Genomic DNA, 16,504 nt, shown 5'->3' with positions numbered 1-16,504 from the left:
GAGATGTGTTCAATACTCCAATGGAGATGTGTTCAATGCTCCAATGGAGATGTGTTCAATGCTCCAATGGAGATGTGTTCAATGCTCCAATGGAGATGTGTTCAATGCTCCAATGGAGATGTGTTCAATGCTCCAATGGAGATGTGTTCAATGCTCCAATGGAGATGTGTTCAATGCTCCAATGGAGATGTGTTCAATGCTCCAATGGAGATGTGTTCAATGCTCCAATGGAGATGTGTTCAATGCTCCAATGGAGATGTGTTCAATGCTCCAATGGAGATGTGTTCAATGCTCCAATGGAGATGTGTTCAATGCTCCAATGGAGATGTGTTCAATGCTCCAATGGAGATGTGTTCAATGCTCCAATGGAGATGTGGTCAATGCTCCAATGGAGATGTGTTCAATGCTCCAATGGAGATGTAGTTTCTCATATTTCATTCTAAAGGAGATAATGTCTCTCCTGCTCTATTTGATTGTAAAATTCAATAAATAATTTCCCCCCTTTTTTTTTTTTTTTGAATTAAAGAAGGGAAAAAAAGACAGGCATGGATGAATAAATAATGGTATGTATAAATTATCTGCAAACATTAAGCTAATCAATCAGCTGAAAGACGTAGTCTGGTAGAATCTCCATATGCAATGTCAGGATTAAATTTTTTGATTTTGTGTTTTGGCTTGGGTGTCACATCATAGTTTGTTTCCACAAGATCAGAGCTGAGGATAAAAGTAAACATTCATAATGTAGTACTTGAGTCTACTTAATAAGAAATAGTAACAATTCTGATAAGAATCAAACTCAATATATACTTTGTGATAAAAAAAATGCTGGAAAATTTCAAGGAAAATATTATGGTCAATGAGCATCACTATGCCATAACTGCTTATTTTACAACTTATTGGACATTGGGTTATTTAACAACTGAAAGGACATTTGCTTATGTCATAACCTGCTGGACATATGCTTATTTCACAACCTGCTTCAGATGTGCTTATTTAACAACTGATTGGAAATTAATTTCTGCTGGACTTATACTTATGTTACAACAGAATGAACGTTTGTTTATTTAAAAAATGATTGAACATAAACTGTTGTAATCTTGAAACTGTTTTTAGGTTAACTACAAACCTTCATCTGAAATGATTTTTTTAAAAAGGGAAAATTCTTTGAACCTGAAGATTAAGGAAGAGTGCAGTTTGGTTATCCAGACCCTTCTATGCAGTGCTACACCAGCAATGATTACAAAAAAATAAATTGGTTTTTCTCACACTACAAATGGTTGTGGTCTGACAAAATGGTTAACATTTTCTGATGAAGTATCTGGCTTGATTGCTGGCTTGAGTTTACTTACTAAAAGTAGTTGTAGAAAACAAAGTTGTACACAACAATCCCAAAGCAAGTCATTGTGGTTAGCACTATATACAAGGCTGTGTGGGAGTTCTCTTCCTGAAAAGAATCAAATGTATCAACTTCAGTAAAGTTTTCAATGTTTAAATTGGATTGGAATATTACATAGAGGGCTTTGTTTATTTAATATATGCAATTATATCAAATATATGTAAAATATATATGCAGGCCATAATTGGATTTCTATGGTTACGTGAAATACTGCACTTCTCTGAAGACAATAACTTAAATGTAATCACATTAAATAATAAAGACCACAGCCTAAAAGTCATGTCTAAGACACACAAAATTGTAAATATGTCTCATTTAAAGAGTTGCAGAATTATTTCAGCTTTTTTTATTTTACTTGTTTGTTGTTGTTTGAGTGTTGTTGTGGCCAGATTAATTACCTGCTGGTAGGGAGTATTCCAAAATTTGGAACAGGTCAAAAATGAACACAAATTTTCCATCCCCTGACCTAAAATAATGTTTGTAAAATAATAATTAATTATAAACTGACATTTTTACTATTCTATATACACATAAATATATTTTTATTTATGTTAAATAATCTAGAGAAAAGCATAGCTCTTTATATTATCTCTTTTTATAAAATAAATTCAATACCAGTATTAGTAAAATAGTTTGACTCTTTATAGAGATACTGATTTAACTCTGCACATTACAAGTTTTCTTAAAATTAGAGATTGTTTCCTTTTATATTCTTACCTATGTTAAGTTGGTAAATATATCCTTATATTTAAAAAAAATTATATGATTAACATGCACATTTTTTTTATCCCTGACATCATAGTTCAAACATTGCCAATCTAACTTCAAATTTTTAATTACTAATTAATTAATACTAATTAAAGATTTTTTTTTAAAGTTGAGTTACTTTAAGAGCTCATATTGTTGTGCATCTGTAATTTGCGCAAAAACATTTTTTCTCAATTTGGGTAAAAAAAATTCCTCATATTTAATCATAAGCTGAAGAAACTGGTCTTGGCTAGTTTTTCCATATTTTTTCTCTCTAATAAAAATGAAACTTAATGATGAGCCAAGCTGTAAAGATAATTGTGGATGTTAACAATGACATCCAAGCAAGATAATATTATCAGTTTAGTTGTTTTTCAATTTAATGGTAAGTCATTAATTTTTTTAAAAATCTTTCTAATGCCAAGCCGTTAAAATAAGTTCATGAAATTTCTAAAAGTAGACATAATTACTTACTCTTCACTATGTCTGTTTCATTTTTACTTGGACCAGATGGAACACAGTCTTCTACAATAGTCTGGAAATTGTAATATTTGTATTTAAAATTTTTTAAAATTTATTTAGTTCTATAGCATTACTTTTAAAGCTAGAAAGAATGTTTTATGAACAGCAATATGGAATCAGGAATAGCCTGAAATTATCAATTTTCATCAGCATTCAAAGTAGTTAAAAAAAAAAATGAATTAAAAATATTTTTATATTGATCTACTAGCCTTGCACTGAGCAAATAGCTCTTCCATGTCATCTTCCATACACAAGGCTATATCCCAGTAGTCTGGATGTGAAGCCCCTGATATGATGTCACATCGAAATATATCACAAACATCAGCTAAACAAATGGCATCATCTGTCTGGCAACAAAACATATATTTCAATAAATTTCCCATTTCTTTTTAACTGCAAGATGAAATTTGCTATATAATAACTGCAATTAAAAAAAAATCTTTTTCATTTTAACAATATGGCCACTAAAGCATTAAAAATTAAGGCATCTACAAATGCTGAAAGTAAGTTTTTTCTTATGACAGATTATTCACAGAAGTATTATAATTAATCAAGCTTTGGGTTACATTTGGATGTTCAGGCACTGTGTGTGTCTGGTTATTCAAGTTCTTACTTGGATCTGATCCATGTGTCTGTTTTCAAAATGCCTGTCTAAGAAATATTCTGAAACAAAAGCTTTGCCACAAAAATTGCAAGTCCATCTACTTGGAGGATCTAGAACTTTATGGTTTTCTTGAAGTGAATACATATCACGATCTAATGAAAACAAGCAATTAGAAGTGAGGCTCATCTTATGTGCTTCGAACACTGGAAAAACTCTCTGAAAATGTATTAGATATTGAAAATAATATATTTTTTCTAAATAATTGATAAATATATTTGGGCATGTTAATAGATAAACATGAAATCTGCATTGTCTAGTATCTATTTGTCAAATCATGAATATTTTTAAATTTGAAATAGTGCAGTATCAATTTTTTTTTTATCTAAGTTATGAGACTGGAAAAAAATCAAATTGGAAGGCATTGCTAAGTAAGCCTGCATAGAACAGAATAGAACTAATTATTTTTAAATTCACTTTGAGAAACCTTAACTTATTCCTGTTGACAAATGTTTGTTTCATTAAAGTTGTAACTTTTCTACCAACAGTTCTGTATACTTAACTGAAGATTACCTCTCTGACAACTTTAGCAACTACTCTGGAATTTTCCCTTGCACAGCTTTTTTCATGTGTGATAGCAATATAACAAAATAAATATATCTGGAAGAAATCAATTTTAAAAAATTAAAAAGATACACATGTATTAGATTGTTAATTAAGAATGTCTATGTCTCTGCAGAAACTGCATTTTTAAGTTTAACACAAAGAAAAAATTCTGCTAGTTTAAAAAAAAATAACAAAAAATTGCAGACAAAATTAGATTATCACTACCTTTGACCATTTCTGCAAGAATGTAAAGATCATAGGTGTCATATGGCCAGATTGAAAAACATTTATGTTTCCCAACTCTTGTTTAAAAGGATGTTTTGAAGTTATCAAAGTTTTAATGCTAACATCCTCATGTCTGAATTTATTACAACATAAAAATGTCCTGTAGGTGGCATTAAGGCTAAAGTGCCCATGCAAAATATTTCAGATGTTAAGTAGCATTGATTTGTGTTACATGCAGATATATTTTTGGGGGAGGACTGAATGGAAGAGAAAGGGAAGAAGATATTATAATTAGATAGAGTCACAGTATAGTCAAAGTGTATGGCCTATAGCAGGTTTAAAGTCTCAATAAATACACTGACCATTTGAGTGTGCAACAGAGAAAAAAGTAGGCAGTAAAAGTGAGCTTTATAATGCCTGCCATTCCATTGACAAGAGCAAAAAGTTTCAATAAAATATGTCATTGAGGGGGGTGAGGAAAACGTTATAATATGACCATTTCACTGAATGATGCAATACAAAGTGACGCACCAATATCAGCTTTTCACATGGCTATACAGCCCCAGCTGTGACCTATGTATTTTGCCACTTCCAGAGCAGACATCTGTCCTCTGCAGTAGATTTTCTTTTGGTCTCAAATGTGTATCCAGCTGATGTCTCGTTCTGAAGCTGCCTGCAGCCAGATGCTCTCTCATATGTCAGTAAAAGCAAGTTGGCACCTAAGCTGGTCTTTAAAGCATTTCCGTGGGGCACCTCTGTTACGTCAACTACCTTTCAGCTCACAAAAAAAGATTGTCTTTGGCATATGTTCCTCCCCCATACTTATCTTCTTATCTTATTTAATACTGTACAGATATTACTTCAAAAAAGAAGATGATTATGTCCTATGCGTCATGCATTCAGTCATGCATATTAACCAATGACTTAAATTCTGCCAAGTCATTGGTTTTCCTGGCTAGTTCACACAACCCATTCCATGATCTAATAGCACTAGGGAAGAAGGAGTATTTGTACAAATTTGTCCTAGCATATGGGGTGAGGAATGTGCCTTTATCTTTGTGTCTTTCTGAGTAATTTATTAAATTTTGTTTTTGTATTTGAAGATTATGGTTCAGTGTTTTATGTATAATTGCTACTTTACTTTTGAGTCTTCTGTCCTGAAGGCTTTCTAAATTTAGTGATTTTAGTAAAGGTGTTACTCGAGTCAAATGTGAATATTCATTTGTTATGAATCTCACTGCTCTGTTTTATGTCTGTTCCAGTTTCTTAATGTTTTCTTAGATCTAGCCTTTCGTCCCACATAATAGGATGCATATTCTATTATTGACCTACCCAGCATAACTGTCGGAACATAAGAAGTTCTTCTATGCTGTCTATATTGGTGTTCGCAAGGACATCGCTGTTTGTAGTGCGGTCTTCCATCATATGTCCATGATGGAGTGCAAGCTTCTTTGAGGAAAGCACTCAAGAAGTCTTATTTGCTTTCTGTACAATACCCATGTCTCAGATCCATATAGAAGAGTTGAGAGAACCACTGCTTGGTAGACACTGATTTTTGTAGGCCGGCAAAGCTATTTATTCCGCCAAGCTCTCATCTGGCACTATTAGCCCTAGCCAGATGGTTATCAACTTCCCTTGAAAGCGATGCATTGTTTGATACTATGCTTCCTAGTTATGTGAAATGGTCTACCACATTAAGGGTGTGTCCATTTATGAGATCATGAGATCTTTGGGGCTGAGTAGGCTTTATTGGGTGACTTCTGGAACATGATTTATATTTTTTGAAGGTTTATAGATAAACCAAAAGAGGTGGCAGTGTATGCAAATATGTTGACCGTGAGCTGGTGGTCATGTTCATTGTGAGATAGTAAGACACAATCATCAACATAGAGAAGCTCTGTTAAGACCATTTCCTGTGTTTTTGTATGGGACAGTAGTGTCAAAGATTGAACGCATTGCTGTCTGAGCTAAATCTGATGTAGATGCCACTGCCCAGTCATTTGACCCAAATTACGCCAAAGAAGTTACCAGACAGAGTAGGCAGTAGGGGCAAGTACACAGCCCTGCTTTACACCATTTTCTATTGGAAAGAGATCAGACAAATAACCATCTTGTGTCTAATCTTAGATCTAGCCTTTCGTCTCACATAAAGCTGCTTGAGAATGTATAGGAATGTAGGTGGGCATAAAGCTGGGTCAAAATCTCCAGACAGTGGCGAAAGCTTTGATTGATGAGATCCACAAAAAAGCAGTTCTCCCTGCTCTCTGCATTTTTTCTGTTTACAATTGTCACAAAACAAATATCATGTCAGATGTACCACTAGGGGCTCTAACTCTAAACTTGTCTAAAGTCACAATACTATCTAGTCTAACTCTATAATACTATACTACAATATAATTAGTTAAAGGGAAATTCCGATGGTTTTTCAAATTTGAGTTATTGACATATTTGAATTCTGCGTAAAAAGTTGTAATAGTAACCATTTTTTATTTAAATGCTTAAAATCATTCATATTTAATAAATTAGACAGTAAATTCTTGACATCTCCAAAAAAACGGTGTGCTTGAGATTTTGTTTTTAGGTTAAGCATACGTCACTTCCATCAACAATACTGAAAAGGAAACTAGATTTAACCAAATCATATCGATTCATTCTAACAGGCTCTTGGGCTTAGTGACGGCCTATTCCAGAGCTATGGTACAGTTATAAATACATGTATAGGTAGATCTAAAAGCATTAGGATAACCAACTCGAGAAAAAAAGTAACATTTTCATCTAAGCCTCTCCTTTTCCCAAGAAGTAAATAGATCGTGTGTCTGACTGATTCGAACAAACTGGTCAGTGTAAGGCTAGTCGAGACTACGTGTAGTTGGTTATGACAAGACAACCAAGCGATAGTGTTTGTTGTGTGTTGAGTGGTCTGTCGAGAAAATACAGACTGCCGTGGTTAGTCAAGCATGTAAATTTACTTTTAATACGCATTTTTTCTTTGCTTACAAGATCCTAGATCTAACTGCATATAATATATATTTCTTTAACGAGAATGTTAACTTTGCTGTATGGTCTCCCGTTAGACAATAAGTCAATATATTAAATTTAAAATTAGTAGGCTAGTGTGACATCACATAGAAACCCGGTGAATGTCTGACTGTTTTGGATGCGCAGGAAAATTACGTCAGAAAAACATCAATTACTAAGTTATTATTTTTATTTGCAAATAAAAAAAAATAATAATATATTCATTATCTGTAAATCAAAACACATCTTGCCATATTATATCAAAAATTGTCAAAACTATCAGAGTTTCCCTTTAATTAGTATAATAATAATTTAAATAACTAGATAGACTAGTTACTAGTAATAGTACTACTAGATTTAGAACTAGTACAGATCAGTAACAGATCTAAATAATTCTATTCTAGACTAGATAGTTACAATCTAGTAATATTACTTTGTCTTAACTCTTTAATCTCTTAACTTAAGTTATAGATCTAGAAATATAGACTCTACTCTAGACACTCTAACTCTAGTCTAGATACTAGACTATCATAGTAGTCAGTAGATCTCTACTACTCTACTCACTCTAACTCTAGACTACTCTAGAGTATTAGTAATAGTAATCTAGTAAAAGTAGCATACCAGTATTTCCCATGTCCATATATATGATATAGATCTAGACATAGATCTAATTGATATCTTTTGAAAGACAATCATTGCTGCGAAATCATGGATAAATCCAATTCGAGATCTAGACTTATCTAGATAGATCTAAAGTTGCAGTGCTTGTAAATTCGTTGATCGGGTCAATATAGATGTAAATACAATACGAAATTAGGAACTTTCGATTTCATCCGGAAATGTTTCGAATTCGCTTAGAGATTTAGACATATATAAATATATTTGATATATATATATATATTAGATGTAGATCTAGATCTAGATCTAGATGCTAAGATTCTAGTAGATCTAGAAATAGATTAATTATCATTAATTAGATCTAATTTAGATAGATCTAGATCTTTTTTTAAATATTATTTTGTTATTATATTTTCTACTTTTTCAACTTTGTAAAAATGCTCTTTTAAATTTCTATAAATCCAGATTATCTAGATCTAGACCTAGATCTATATAGAATCTAGATGCATAAGTAAAAAGTTGAATATAGAATTAGATCTATATTATACTATATATAGATCTAGGTCTAGATATCTAATCCGGAAATGTTTATACGCAAAGGTCACTGTTTATATTTACAATCAAAAGTACACAACCCCAAGCCTAGACTATTTAGCTTTCTAGATCATTATAACGTGTCGTTACCACTTTAAAAAAAAAAATATAACTAGATCTAGTACTGTTATAGATTCTAGTATAGACCTATAGATCTAGATTCTAGACCAAGGTTAGATTATATTTTCATCTTCAGATCTTGATCTTGCTTCGATCCAAGTATGATCATTTGACATTTATCTTTAATCAAGTTTAATTAAAGTTTAATGTTTAATAATCTTTAACTTTATGATCATGATGATCATCTTCCTGAGGCTGATTTTGCTTGATCTACTAATTTTACTTACTTAGTTACTATTCGGTCAATAATTCTAGAATAGACCTAAAACTATTCTTAGTTCTACCTCTAGATGTCTTACTAGTCTAAGTCTTTTAGTGTGTCATATATAATATATATACTACTATATTGACTATATATACTTAGACTTAGTATACTATGACATGACTATGCCTATCAGATAGTAATACTAATGTCAATGTGTGAGTTTGAGTCTCAGTCTAGTCACACATTTGCAGCCTTTACTTTACTAACTTAAACTTTCAACAAAAATTTTTTGCATCTTTGAGTACCCTCACCAAAAAATAAATAGTAATAAAATGAAAATGAAAAAATTTCAGTATTTGTTTTCTAAAGGGAAACTACTCAATATTGATTTATAAACAATTAAAAGTATTTAGTAAGGAAAGACAATAAAACTGCTGATGTTTTAAGCATCGACGATAATAATGTTGATTAGGTTGCAGAATGGTGTAAAATCAACGATGATATCGTCAATTAGGAGAGAAAGAGTTTTAAAAAAGTAAAATTTCCCTTTCAGACCTTGTGATCTATGGGTCAGGTGATATTAAGGTCATCTGTTAACGAGCAGGGTATCATGTGGCCATTAGATTTGGGTGAACTCAGAGATGCCCTAAAAATCCAGAAATTCAAAATCCCAGTCTTCACTGTGATTCAAACCCAGGACCCCAGGTTCAGAAGCCGAGCACTTAACCATTCTGCCACTGCGCCCCCAGATACACATTTGCACCTTTCAAAAAGTCCGTTAGGGAATGGGAGGGCTTGCAATGCGCTCCATTATTCCTTTGACCATTAGAAAGTATTTATACTATGGCCAGGTGTGGATGGGGATCTCTTCACCCCAAGTCCTGTGTGAAGATTCCACAATGGTAATATCATTATTACAATTGGGTCATACTTAGTGCCCAGACTCCGGTCCTGGCAACTGGTCCATACAAGTGAAAGGATCATAGTGCATTGAAAAAGCTAAAAGCATGAAATTGGGCAAAACAAAAACAATTGGTAAAAATATTTCTAATCCCAAAGATTATTTAGTTGTAGTTGTAGATCTATTACAAATTTAATTAAATGACTGATACAAACTAATTGATAGAATTAAGCTTAATATAAGCTTTTTTTTTAAAGTATTTTTTTTTGTTTTTCTTGTTTTAAAAATCTGTCTAAAGCCCATTCTAGTGACAAAACTTCTGGTATTGATATTTTGATAATGTTTTTATTTAACCAATATTTTATCCATTTAATATTTTTGCTTAAAACATGTTAATAGTTATTCCAGTCCATTCACAAATTCTTCAAATGGTGTGTTATGCATTTCAGAGTATCAGCATCAATTTTAGTAGCCAAAATGGTTTTAAACTCATGAAGAGAGAGAAATGAGTCTATTACCAACTCTCTTTTGCCATAAATTTATTTTTGTGATGGAATTGTTTACTTTATCTTGAATGTGAAACAATTAAATTTCTTTCCCTTATCTTATCTTATATAATACAGACGTTACTTCAAAAAAGAAGATGATTACATCCTACGCGTCATGCATTTAGTCATGCATATTAACCAATGACTTAAATTCTGCCAAGTCACTGGTTTTCCTGGCTAGCTCAGGCAACCCATTCCATGCTCTAATAGCACTAGGGAAGAAGGAGTATTTGTACAAATTTGTCCTAGCATATGGGACGAGGAATGTGTCTTTATCTTTGTGTCTTTCAGAGTATTTTATTAAATTTTGTTTTCCCTTTCCCTTGTAACGATAAGTTAAGGTAATTTGAAACATAGAATATATCTGCTAAGTATGTTAGTTTGCAAAACCATTGCCAGTCATGCAAACAATTTCTCAACTCAAATCTATCATTAAGAAAACATTGTAACTCATGTATACACTCAAATAATTGATTTAGAATTTTTCCTCTAGATATTCATTGAACATTGGTATGAAAAATAAGCTTGTATGACTACTTCCCATTTCTTCCCATTTTTACTAAAAGTCGAGCATATTTTTAAAAAATCAGCATAGTTAATGAGTTGCTTCAAATTCTTACTATACCCCTTGGGGTACAATACTACATGCATATCCCACTTTGGGAAACACTGCTCTACTGTAACTATTCTATTTTACTAGACCTCTATAAACTATATCTTTCTACTATTACTAAAGTAACTAACTATATTTTATATAGTTCAAGATCTACTACCAAAATGTGGGGCTGGATTGCACTAGCAGTGTTTATTGTGTTTATCATAGTTCTCTATTTGCTGTCTCCACTTATATCACCCCCTCAGATTAATTTGAAGGATGCACATGTCTTAGTAAGTATATCATTTTCTCTGGAGAGTGTGTGTAAAAAAAAAAAGAGTACCTTTTTAATCTACTTAGGATATGCCTAGCTATATGGAAACAAATTATGAACACCAAATATACAAATATTTTGTTCCAGTCACTATGCTTTAACTCTTTCTCCCGTAATTAGTTTCCACATTCTGATGGAATTATTCATTTTGATCATTTATGTTTCACTACCCTGTTATGATTAAACTTCAATAACTTTTTTGTTTCTTGTCAGGAAATGTTATATTAGGTTTATAATTATAGAAGAATGCATGGTCTTTGTATATAACACAAATTAAAGTTTATATTACCAATTTTTTAAAACTTTAAAAAGTCTCTAGCCATCTTTTAAGATTATTTTGTGCTTGAAAGATTACAGGTGGCTCAAGTGGGATAGGCAAAGCATTAGCTATACAAGCTGTCCAGCAAGGCTCGAAGGTTACACTATTGGCAAGAGATAAGGTAGTTTAATGACAATATCTAACCTCATGGCGGTTAATATATTTTTTGTTAATAATGTTGTTGATTTTATCAACTACTTTTACAATAAACTAAGAAAACTTTATCAAAGCTTTTTTTTTAAGATTCTGAGATCTATATCTATATGTTTCTTGACTGATTACTTTTAAAAGTCATAATTTAATCTGGCAAACGATCACAAGTTTATTAAATAAATTGCCTTTCACAGTAACCACATAATAATATGCAATCAATCTAGTAGGCTTTTCCATGTGCTTATTGGTAATAAATGCACTTTAGGGGTGAAATACATACATTAACTCACAAACTAATTCTTACCAAAATCTCATTGAATTCCAGAATTTATCTCCACACTCATACCTTCCATACTTACACTATATCACACATTCAAATCAACTGTTAATTTTTGTTTGTTTTTAGTTGAAGCTTGAGGAAGCTAAGAAAGAGATTCAGAAATATGTTATTGAGGATGATTGTGAACAGGTAATGCTGAAAACAGAAATGATTCTTTCAATAGTCACATTAGGTCAAGTTTATAAATGATCACGTCACATGATATAGTTTGTCTTTTTCTCACCAGAGAGTTCAAACTGTTTCTGTTGACCTTTCAGGAGACTATCAGTTGGTGGAGTCACTCTTACACAATGTAAGTCTCAGTTATTCAAAGTCTTATTTAATATTCAAAAGAAGTTTCTATTGTCCTTTTTCAGCAAAATATGCTGTTCATCTGGGAATATGTAGCTCCATAATATATTGCACTCTTCTGTAATCATCAGAATAGTGAAGTAAAAATAAACTGTGTCACTGTTTAAATTAAATAAACAAGGTGTTTTAACTCTTTCTCTCCATAATTATTTTCCAGGTTTCAATGGAATTCTTCAGTTTGCTTTTTATTATTTTTTTACACTGTTATGATTAAGCTTGAATAACTTTTTTGTTTATTATCAGAAAGTGTTTTATTTGGTATAGAATTAAAGGGGAATGCATGCTCTTTTTATATAATGCAAAGTAAAGTTTATAAAATCAAACATTAATTTAACTTAATGAGGTCAAATCAATGATGATATCGTCAATTAGGAGAGAAAGAGTTAGGTAACAGCTCTTTCGATAGTTAATTCATAAAAAAAAAGAATTCATTTTTTTTTTTAAATACTAAAAACAAACAAAAAAACTTCACCAAAAAAAAAAGAGCTACTTGTGAGTGTCTGGAGGCGTGGTGGCTGAGTGGTAAAGCGCTTGGCTTACAAACCGGGGACAGAGGTTCGAATCCTGGTAAAGACTGGGATTTTAAATTTCAGGATCCTCGGGCGCCTCTGAGTCCAGCCAGCTCTAATGGGTACCTGACATTAGTTAGGGAAAAGTAAAGGCGGTTGGTCGTTGTGCTGGCCACATGACACCCTTGTTAACCATAGGCCACAGAAACAGATGACCTTTACGTCATCTGCCCTATAGGCCACAAGGTCTGAAAGGGGAAATTTACTTTACTTTTTTACTTGTGAGTGTCTAATCCAAAGAAAATGCACCATTATTGCTCACTCTCAAAATTTGATCTATTTTAGGCACAAAACTGATGAAATTGTGTGATAATTAAAAAGTTGATGATTCAAAAGACTATTTTGTCTACTATTCATTTTGTAATGTCTGCTCTCTAGTCTCAATAGTTATAAATAATTGAAAAATAAGTTATTTTATAAAACTTATGTCAAGGAAAAATCATAAGGCTTTTTTTTTTTGTTCCTTCTCTTTTTGAGCATTATGTGCTGAAATTGTCAAGACTTATGTTCTTTTAAAAGCTTTGGTTCAGAGATAATTTTATTGAAATCAGTTAATTTTAGTTTTATTTATCACAATACCTGTATAGGAAAATATACCCCCAGCAGACAATGACTTTGCATCAGATGTGGAAAAATATGTAGGTTGCAACTGAGTTTGGGTAGCCATGTGAAACACTGCACTTTATCTTGGGAATTGAAGACATTGCCATTATTATTATTATAGGAAAATAAATGTAACATTACATGTTTTCCTTCTAGGCTGAATCTTCTCTTGGTGGTGTTGATATTCTAATTAATTGTGCTGGGACTTCCAGCCCGGGGAGATTTGATGAGCTTCCAGTATCTGAGTTCAGGGTATGTTTAAACATTTCAGCTACTAATATTTAAAAATAAATTTAAAAATAAAATAAAATGGATATTTTTACAAAGCTTATATCAACTCACCTTTTTTTGTCTATCTGTCTGTCTGGTAAAAAGTTTGAACATTCTTCTCCCATTTCCCAATCTCGGATCAAGTTAAAACATTGCACAATTTTTTTTATTCATTGAACCTGACTAGACAAAAATCAATAAAAAAAAAATTAACCAATTAGTTAATACATTTTTGGTAATTATTTTTTTTTATATTGAAATAAAGGGAATAAATGCTACTTAATGAGTGATGTGGATTTATATATGGATTTAATCCCCTCATTACATTTCGACACATTTTTTCTCCCACTTCCCATTCTCGTATAAAGTTGAAAAATTGCACTATTTTTCATAGTCATTGACAATACAGGAATAAAAAAAATAAAAATAACCAAATTGTTAATCATTTAGTACTAATTAATTTTGTTTTATATAACAAAAAGGGAGCTAAACCCTGTAATTTTCAGTAAATGGTAGTAATTAATGGTTCTTTCCCTTTGTTTTTTAACCGTATACTCTTTTCTATTGCTTGTTTTTAACTTGGATTTTTGTGTTAAGTTGTTTTAACTTGTTGTGATAGGAGATATAGAAAATATGTCTCTGTTTCTGTAGAAAATGATGGAAATTAATTATATAAGCGCAGTACATGCAACAAGAGCCCTTCTACCAGGGATGAAAGAAAGAGGAAGAGGAAGAATAGTCTTTGTTTCATCTCAGGCTGGTCAGTTGGGACTTTTTGGTTTTTCAGCATATTCAGCGTCCAAGTTTGCACTCAGGGGATTGGCTGAAGCTTTGCAAATGGAAGTAAGTTTTCATTTATCTATTGTTGTTTCTATTAATAAACAACTTAAACACCTATAGGCTTTTAATTATATAGTATCTCTCTCTCCTCTCTCTTTATATATATATATATATATATATACACACACACACACACACACACACAAGCAGATACCCAAGCAGAACTATGGTTGAAACCCCTAATAGAGTATTCACAAACACAAACACATTATAATGCCCCCACAACAACACACTTTTTGGCCCTTGTATATTCATTGCATAATTTTTTGGGCATCCTCCAATAGAAAGCCCTCATTCCCAACCACAAACTTTTAGGCCACCCCACTTTTTTTTTTTTTTTTTTTTGCATCCCTCAATTGAAAGTCCAGTAAAGCACAGTTCTAAACAAAGCACACCCTTCTTTGAATTACCCACTTGCATCCTAGCATAAAATTATTCCCCCACCAATATTCACATTTTTTACCCTTAAAGAAGTAATAATAAATCATTGAAGCTTTGCTTCCCATGGAACAGTTTGAAAGAAGAATCATCATTATTCGAAATTTAGTCCACACTTTAAACATATTTTTTTTTTATTTTGTCTGTCATAGATCTAGATCTAGACAGGTACGGGTTCTTCTCCCCAATCAAAAAAAAAATCAAACACACATGCTAAGACTTTTAATAGTCCCTTATATTCACTGTGACATTTTTATTGGATTTTTACAAAGCTTATATAAACTCACTCTGGTTAGAAGTTTGTACATGTTATTACTCCCACAACCTATCTTTGATCAGGCTGAAATTTTTACACAATTATTTCTTTTTCTGACAAAACAAGAATCAATGAAAAAAAAAAGTTTATTAACTTTTGGTATTTAATTATTTTGTTTGATATTGAACAAGGGAAAGGAATCAAACTGTAGTAGTTTTCTCCACACAGACACACACGCTTTTATAGAGATGTTCAGTGTTCTTTGTAAAAAAAAGTATTTGATAATTACATTGATCTTAGGATAATCCCTCACATTCACTCTGACAAGTATCTAGATCTAGAGGACAGTTAGATTGAAATCTAGATCTGTGTAGAGATAAACATAAATTTAAAAAACTGGAATGAAAGATATTTATTTACCAAAAAAAGTGTTAATAAGTGCTTAAAGCGGAAGGAATATAATTTTGTTCAGGTACTTTAGACTTTTGAATGTCTGCTTTCAAAAAACATATTGGTGCAAATTGTGTTTGACAAATTTGTGAAATGGTTTATTTAAGTAAAAACAGGTTAAATTTTTGTATTTTATTGTCCAAGTTAGACAGAGATTATCAGTGAGTGAGTTTATATTGTAGCTAAATTACAATTATGAGTAATTTCAGGAGAAAAAAAAACAGCAATTATGTGTATAACAAATTTTTATGCTAGAGAAAAACTTTTTTTTTTTCTATAAAACAACTATTAACTAGTAAGTTACTATTCTAAATTACAGAGATTGCAATTTAAGCTAAAGAAACATGGGGAAAGTAAAGGGAGTTGCAATTGTGATTTATAATAGTTTCTGCAATTTAAACTAAAGAGATTGCAACTTTTAAGAACATGTTGAATTAACCATTTTTTTATCTTGACTTATTTTTTTGTATTTACTAGGTGAAGCCTTACAATGTTTATCTGACACTTGCATTTCCAGCAGACACAAACACACCAGGCTTTCAGGAAGAACAGAAAAGCAAAGTAATTTATTTGTGTGTGTGTCTAAACATTGCTATTGTTATGTCCCTTTTCTTGAACAGAATTTCATTTCTTTCTGAATATTTTTCTTTTTTTTGCCTTCCACAAATTTATTATTTTCTACTTTTGATTGGTCAAGTATCTAATATGATGTGGTGTTCTGAAAACATATTTTTCTTCTTTATCTAGCTAACTTTTTGTTGCTGAGCTGTAAGCTCTTTTGCAGTCTGTGCCATGGAGAAGTAGCATGCTGTTTTTTTTTCTCATCTGTTCCACACTGCCATACAGAGTGTTGGTTAGACTGGATTTTTATTGTAATAGGATTTG

At 31.7% G+C, this 16,504-nt stretch overlaps 2 protein-coding genes across 5 annotated transcripts in view; one reads left to right on the top strand and one right to left on the bottom strand.

The window, feature by feature from the left end:
* Window positions 1-48: 48 nt before the first annotated feature.
* On the bottom strand, window positions 49-7,930 carry LOC106072376 (uncharacterized). 3 transcript variants are annotated; one of them, XM_056035152.1, is made up of 8 exons: window positions 7,737-7,930; window positions 3,840-3,926; window positions 3,279-3,485; window positions 2,875-3,012; window positions 2,618-2,678; window positions 1,795-1,862; window positions 1,350-1,444; window positions 49-714 (listed from the first exon to the last, which is right to left on the bottom strand). In XM_056035152.1, exons 1-8 carry the CDS (start codon window positions 7,809-7,811, stop codon window positions 597-599), a joined length of 849 nt encoding a protein of 282 aa, XP_055891127.1. In that variant the 5' UTR covers window positions 7,812-7,930; the 3' UTR covers window positions 49-596. The 3 variants fall into 3 exon arrangements, with proteins under 3 accessions (XP_055891127.1, XP_055891129.1, XP_055891128.1); XM_056035154.1 differs by having other exon boundaries at window positions 3,279-3,421; XM_056035153.1 differs by lacking the exon at window positions 7,737-7,930 and adding an exon at window positions 4,098-6,608.
* Window positions 7,931-8,327: 397 nt separating this feature from the next.
* LOC106073603 (3-ketodihydrosphingosine reductase-like) overlaps window positions 8,328-16,504 on the top strand; it is a 14,199-nt gene continuing 6,022 nt past the window's right edge. The window contains exons 1-8 of one of the 2 annotated variants that reach the window (XM_013234214.2): window positions 8,328-8,499; window positions 10,860-10,989; window positions 11,381-11,470; window positions 11,909-11,971; window positions 12,069-12,134; window positions 13,522-13,617; window positions 14,287-14,478; window positions 16,097-16,180. In XM_013234214.2, the coding sequence (XP_013089668.1) occupies window positions 10,879-10,989; window positions 11,381-11,470; window positions 11,909-11,971; window positions 12,069-12,134; window positions 13,522-13,617; window positions 14,287-14,478; window positions 16,097-16,180 (702 nt within the window). In that variant the 5' untranslated portion in view covers window positions 8,328-8,499; window positions 10,860-10,878. Of the gene's footprint in view, window positions 8,547-10,859; window positions 10,990-11,380; window positions 11,471-11,908; window positions 11,972-12,068; window positions 12,135-13,521; window positions 13,618-14,286; window positions 14,479-16,096; window positions 16,181-16,504 lie in introns of both variants that reach the window. The other variant, XM_056035149.1, reaches the window with a different exon arrangement.

This window comes from Biomphalaria glabrata, chromosome 7 (assembly GCF_947242115.1).
Source record: "Biomphalaria glabrata chromosome 7, xgBioGlab47.1, whole genome shotgun sequence".
In the NCBI taxonomy this organism is placed as follows: Eukaryota; Metazoa; Mollusca; class Gastropoda; family Planorbidae; genus Biomphalaria; species Biomphalaria glabrata.
This window is presented reverse-complemented; position numbering and strand designations above follow the sequence as displayed.

Excerpts from the sequence above, each read along its gene's own strand:
- LOC106072376 (XM_056035152.1), bottom strand. The coding sequence starts at position 7,811 with ATGATTGTCTTTCAAAAGATATCAATTAGATCTATGTCTAGATCTATA. Across the intron at positions 3,486-3,839 it reads TTGCTAAAGTTGTCAGAGAG|AGAGTTTTTCCAGTGTTCGA; the intron begins GTAATCTTCAGT and ends ATACATTTTCAG. Across the intron at positions 3,013-3,278 it reads GACACATGGATCAGATCCAA|ACAGATGATGCCATTTGTTT; the intron begins GTAAGAACTTGA and ends TTTTGTTGCCAG.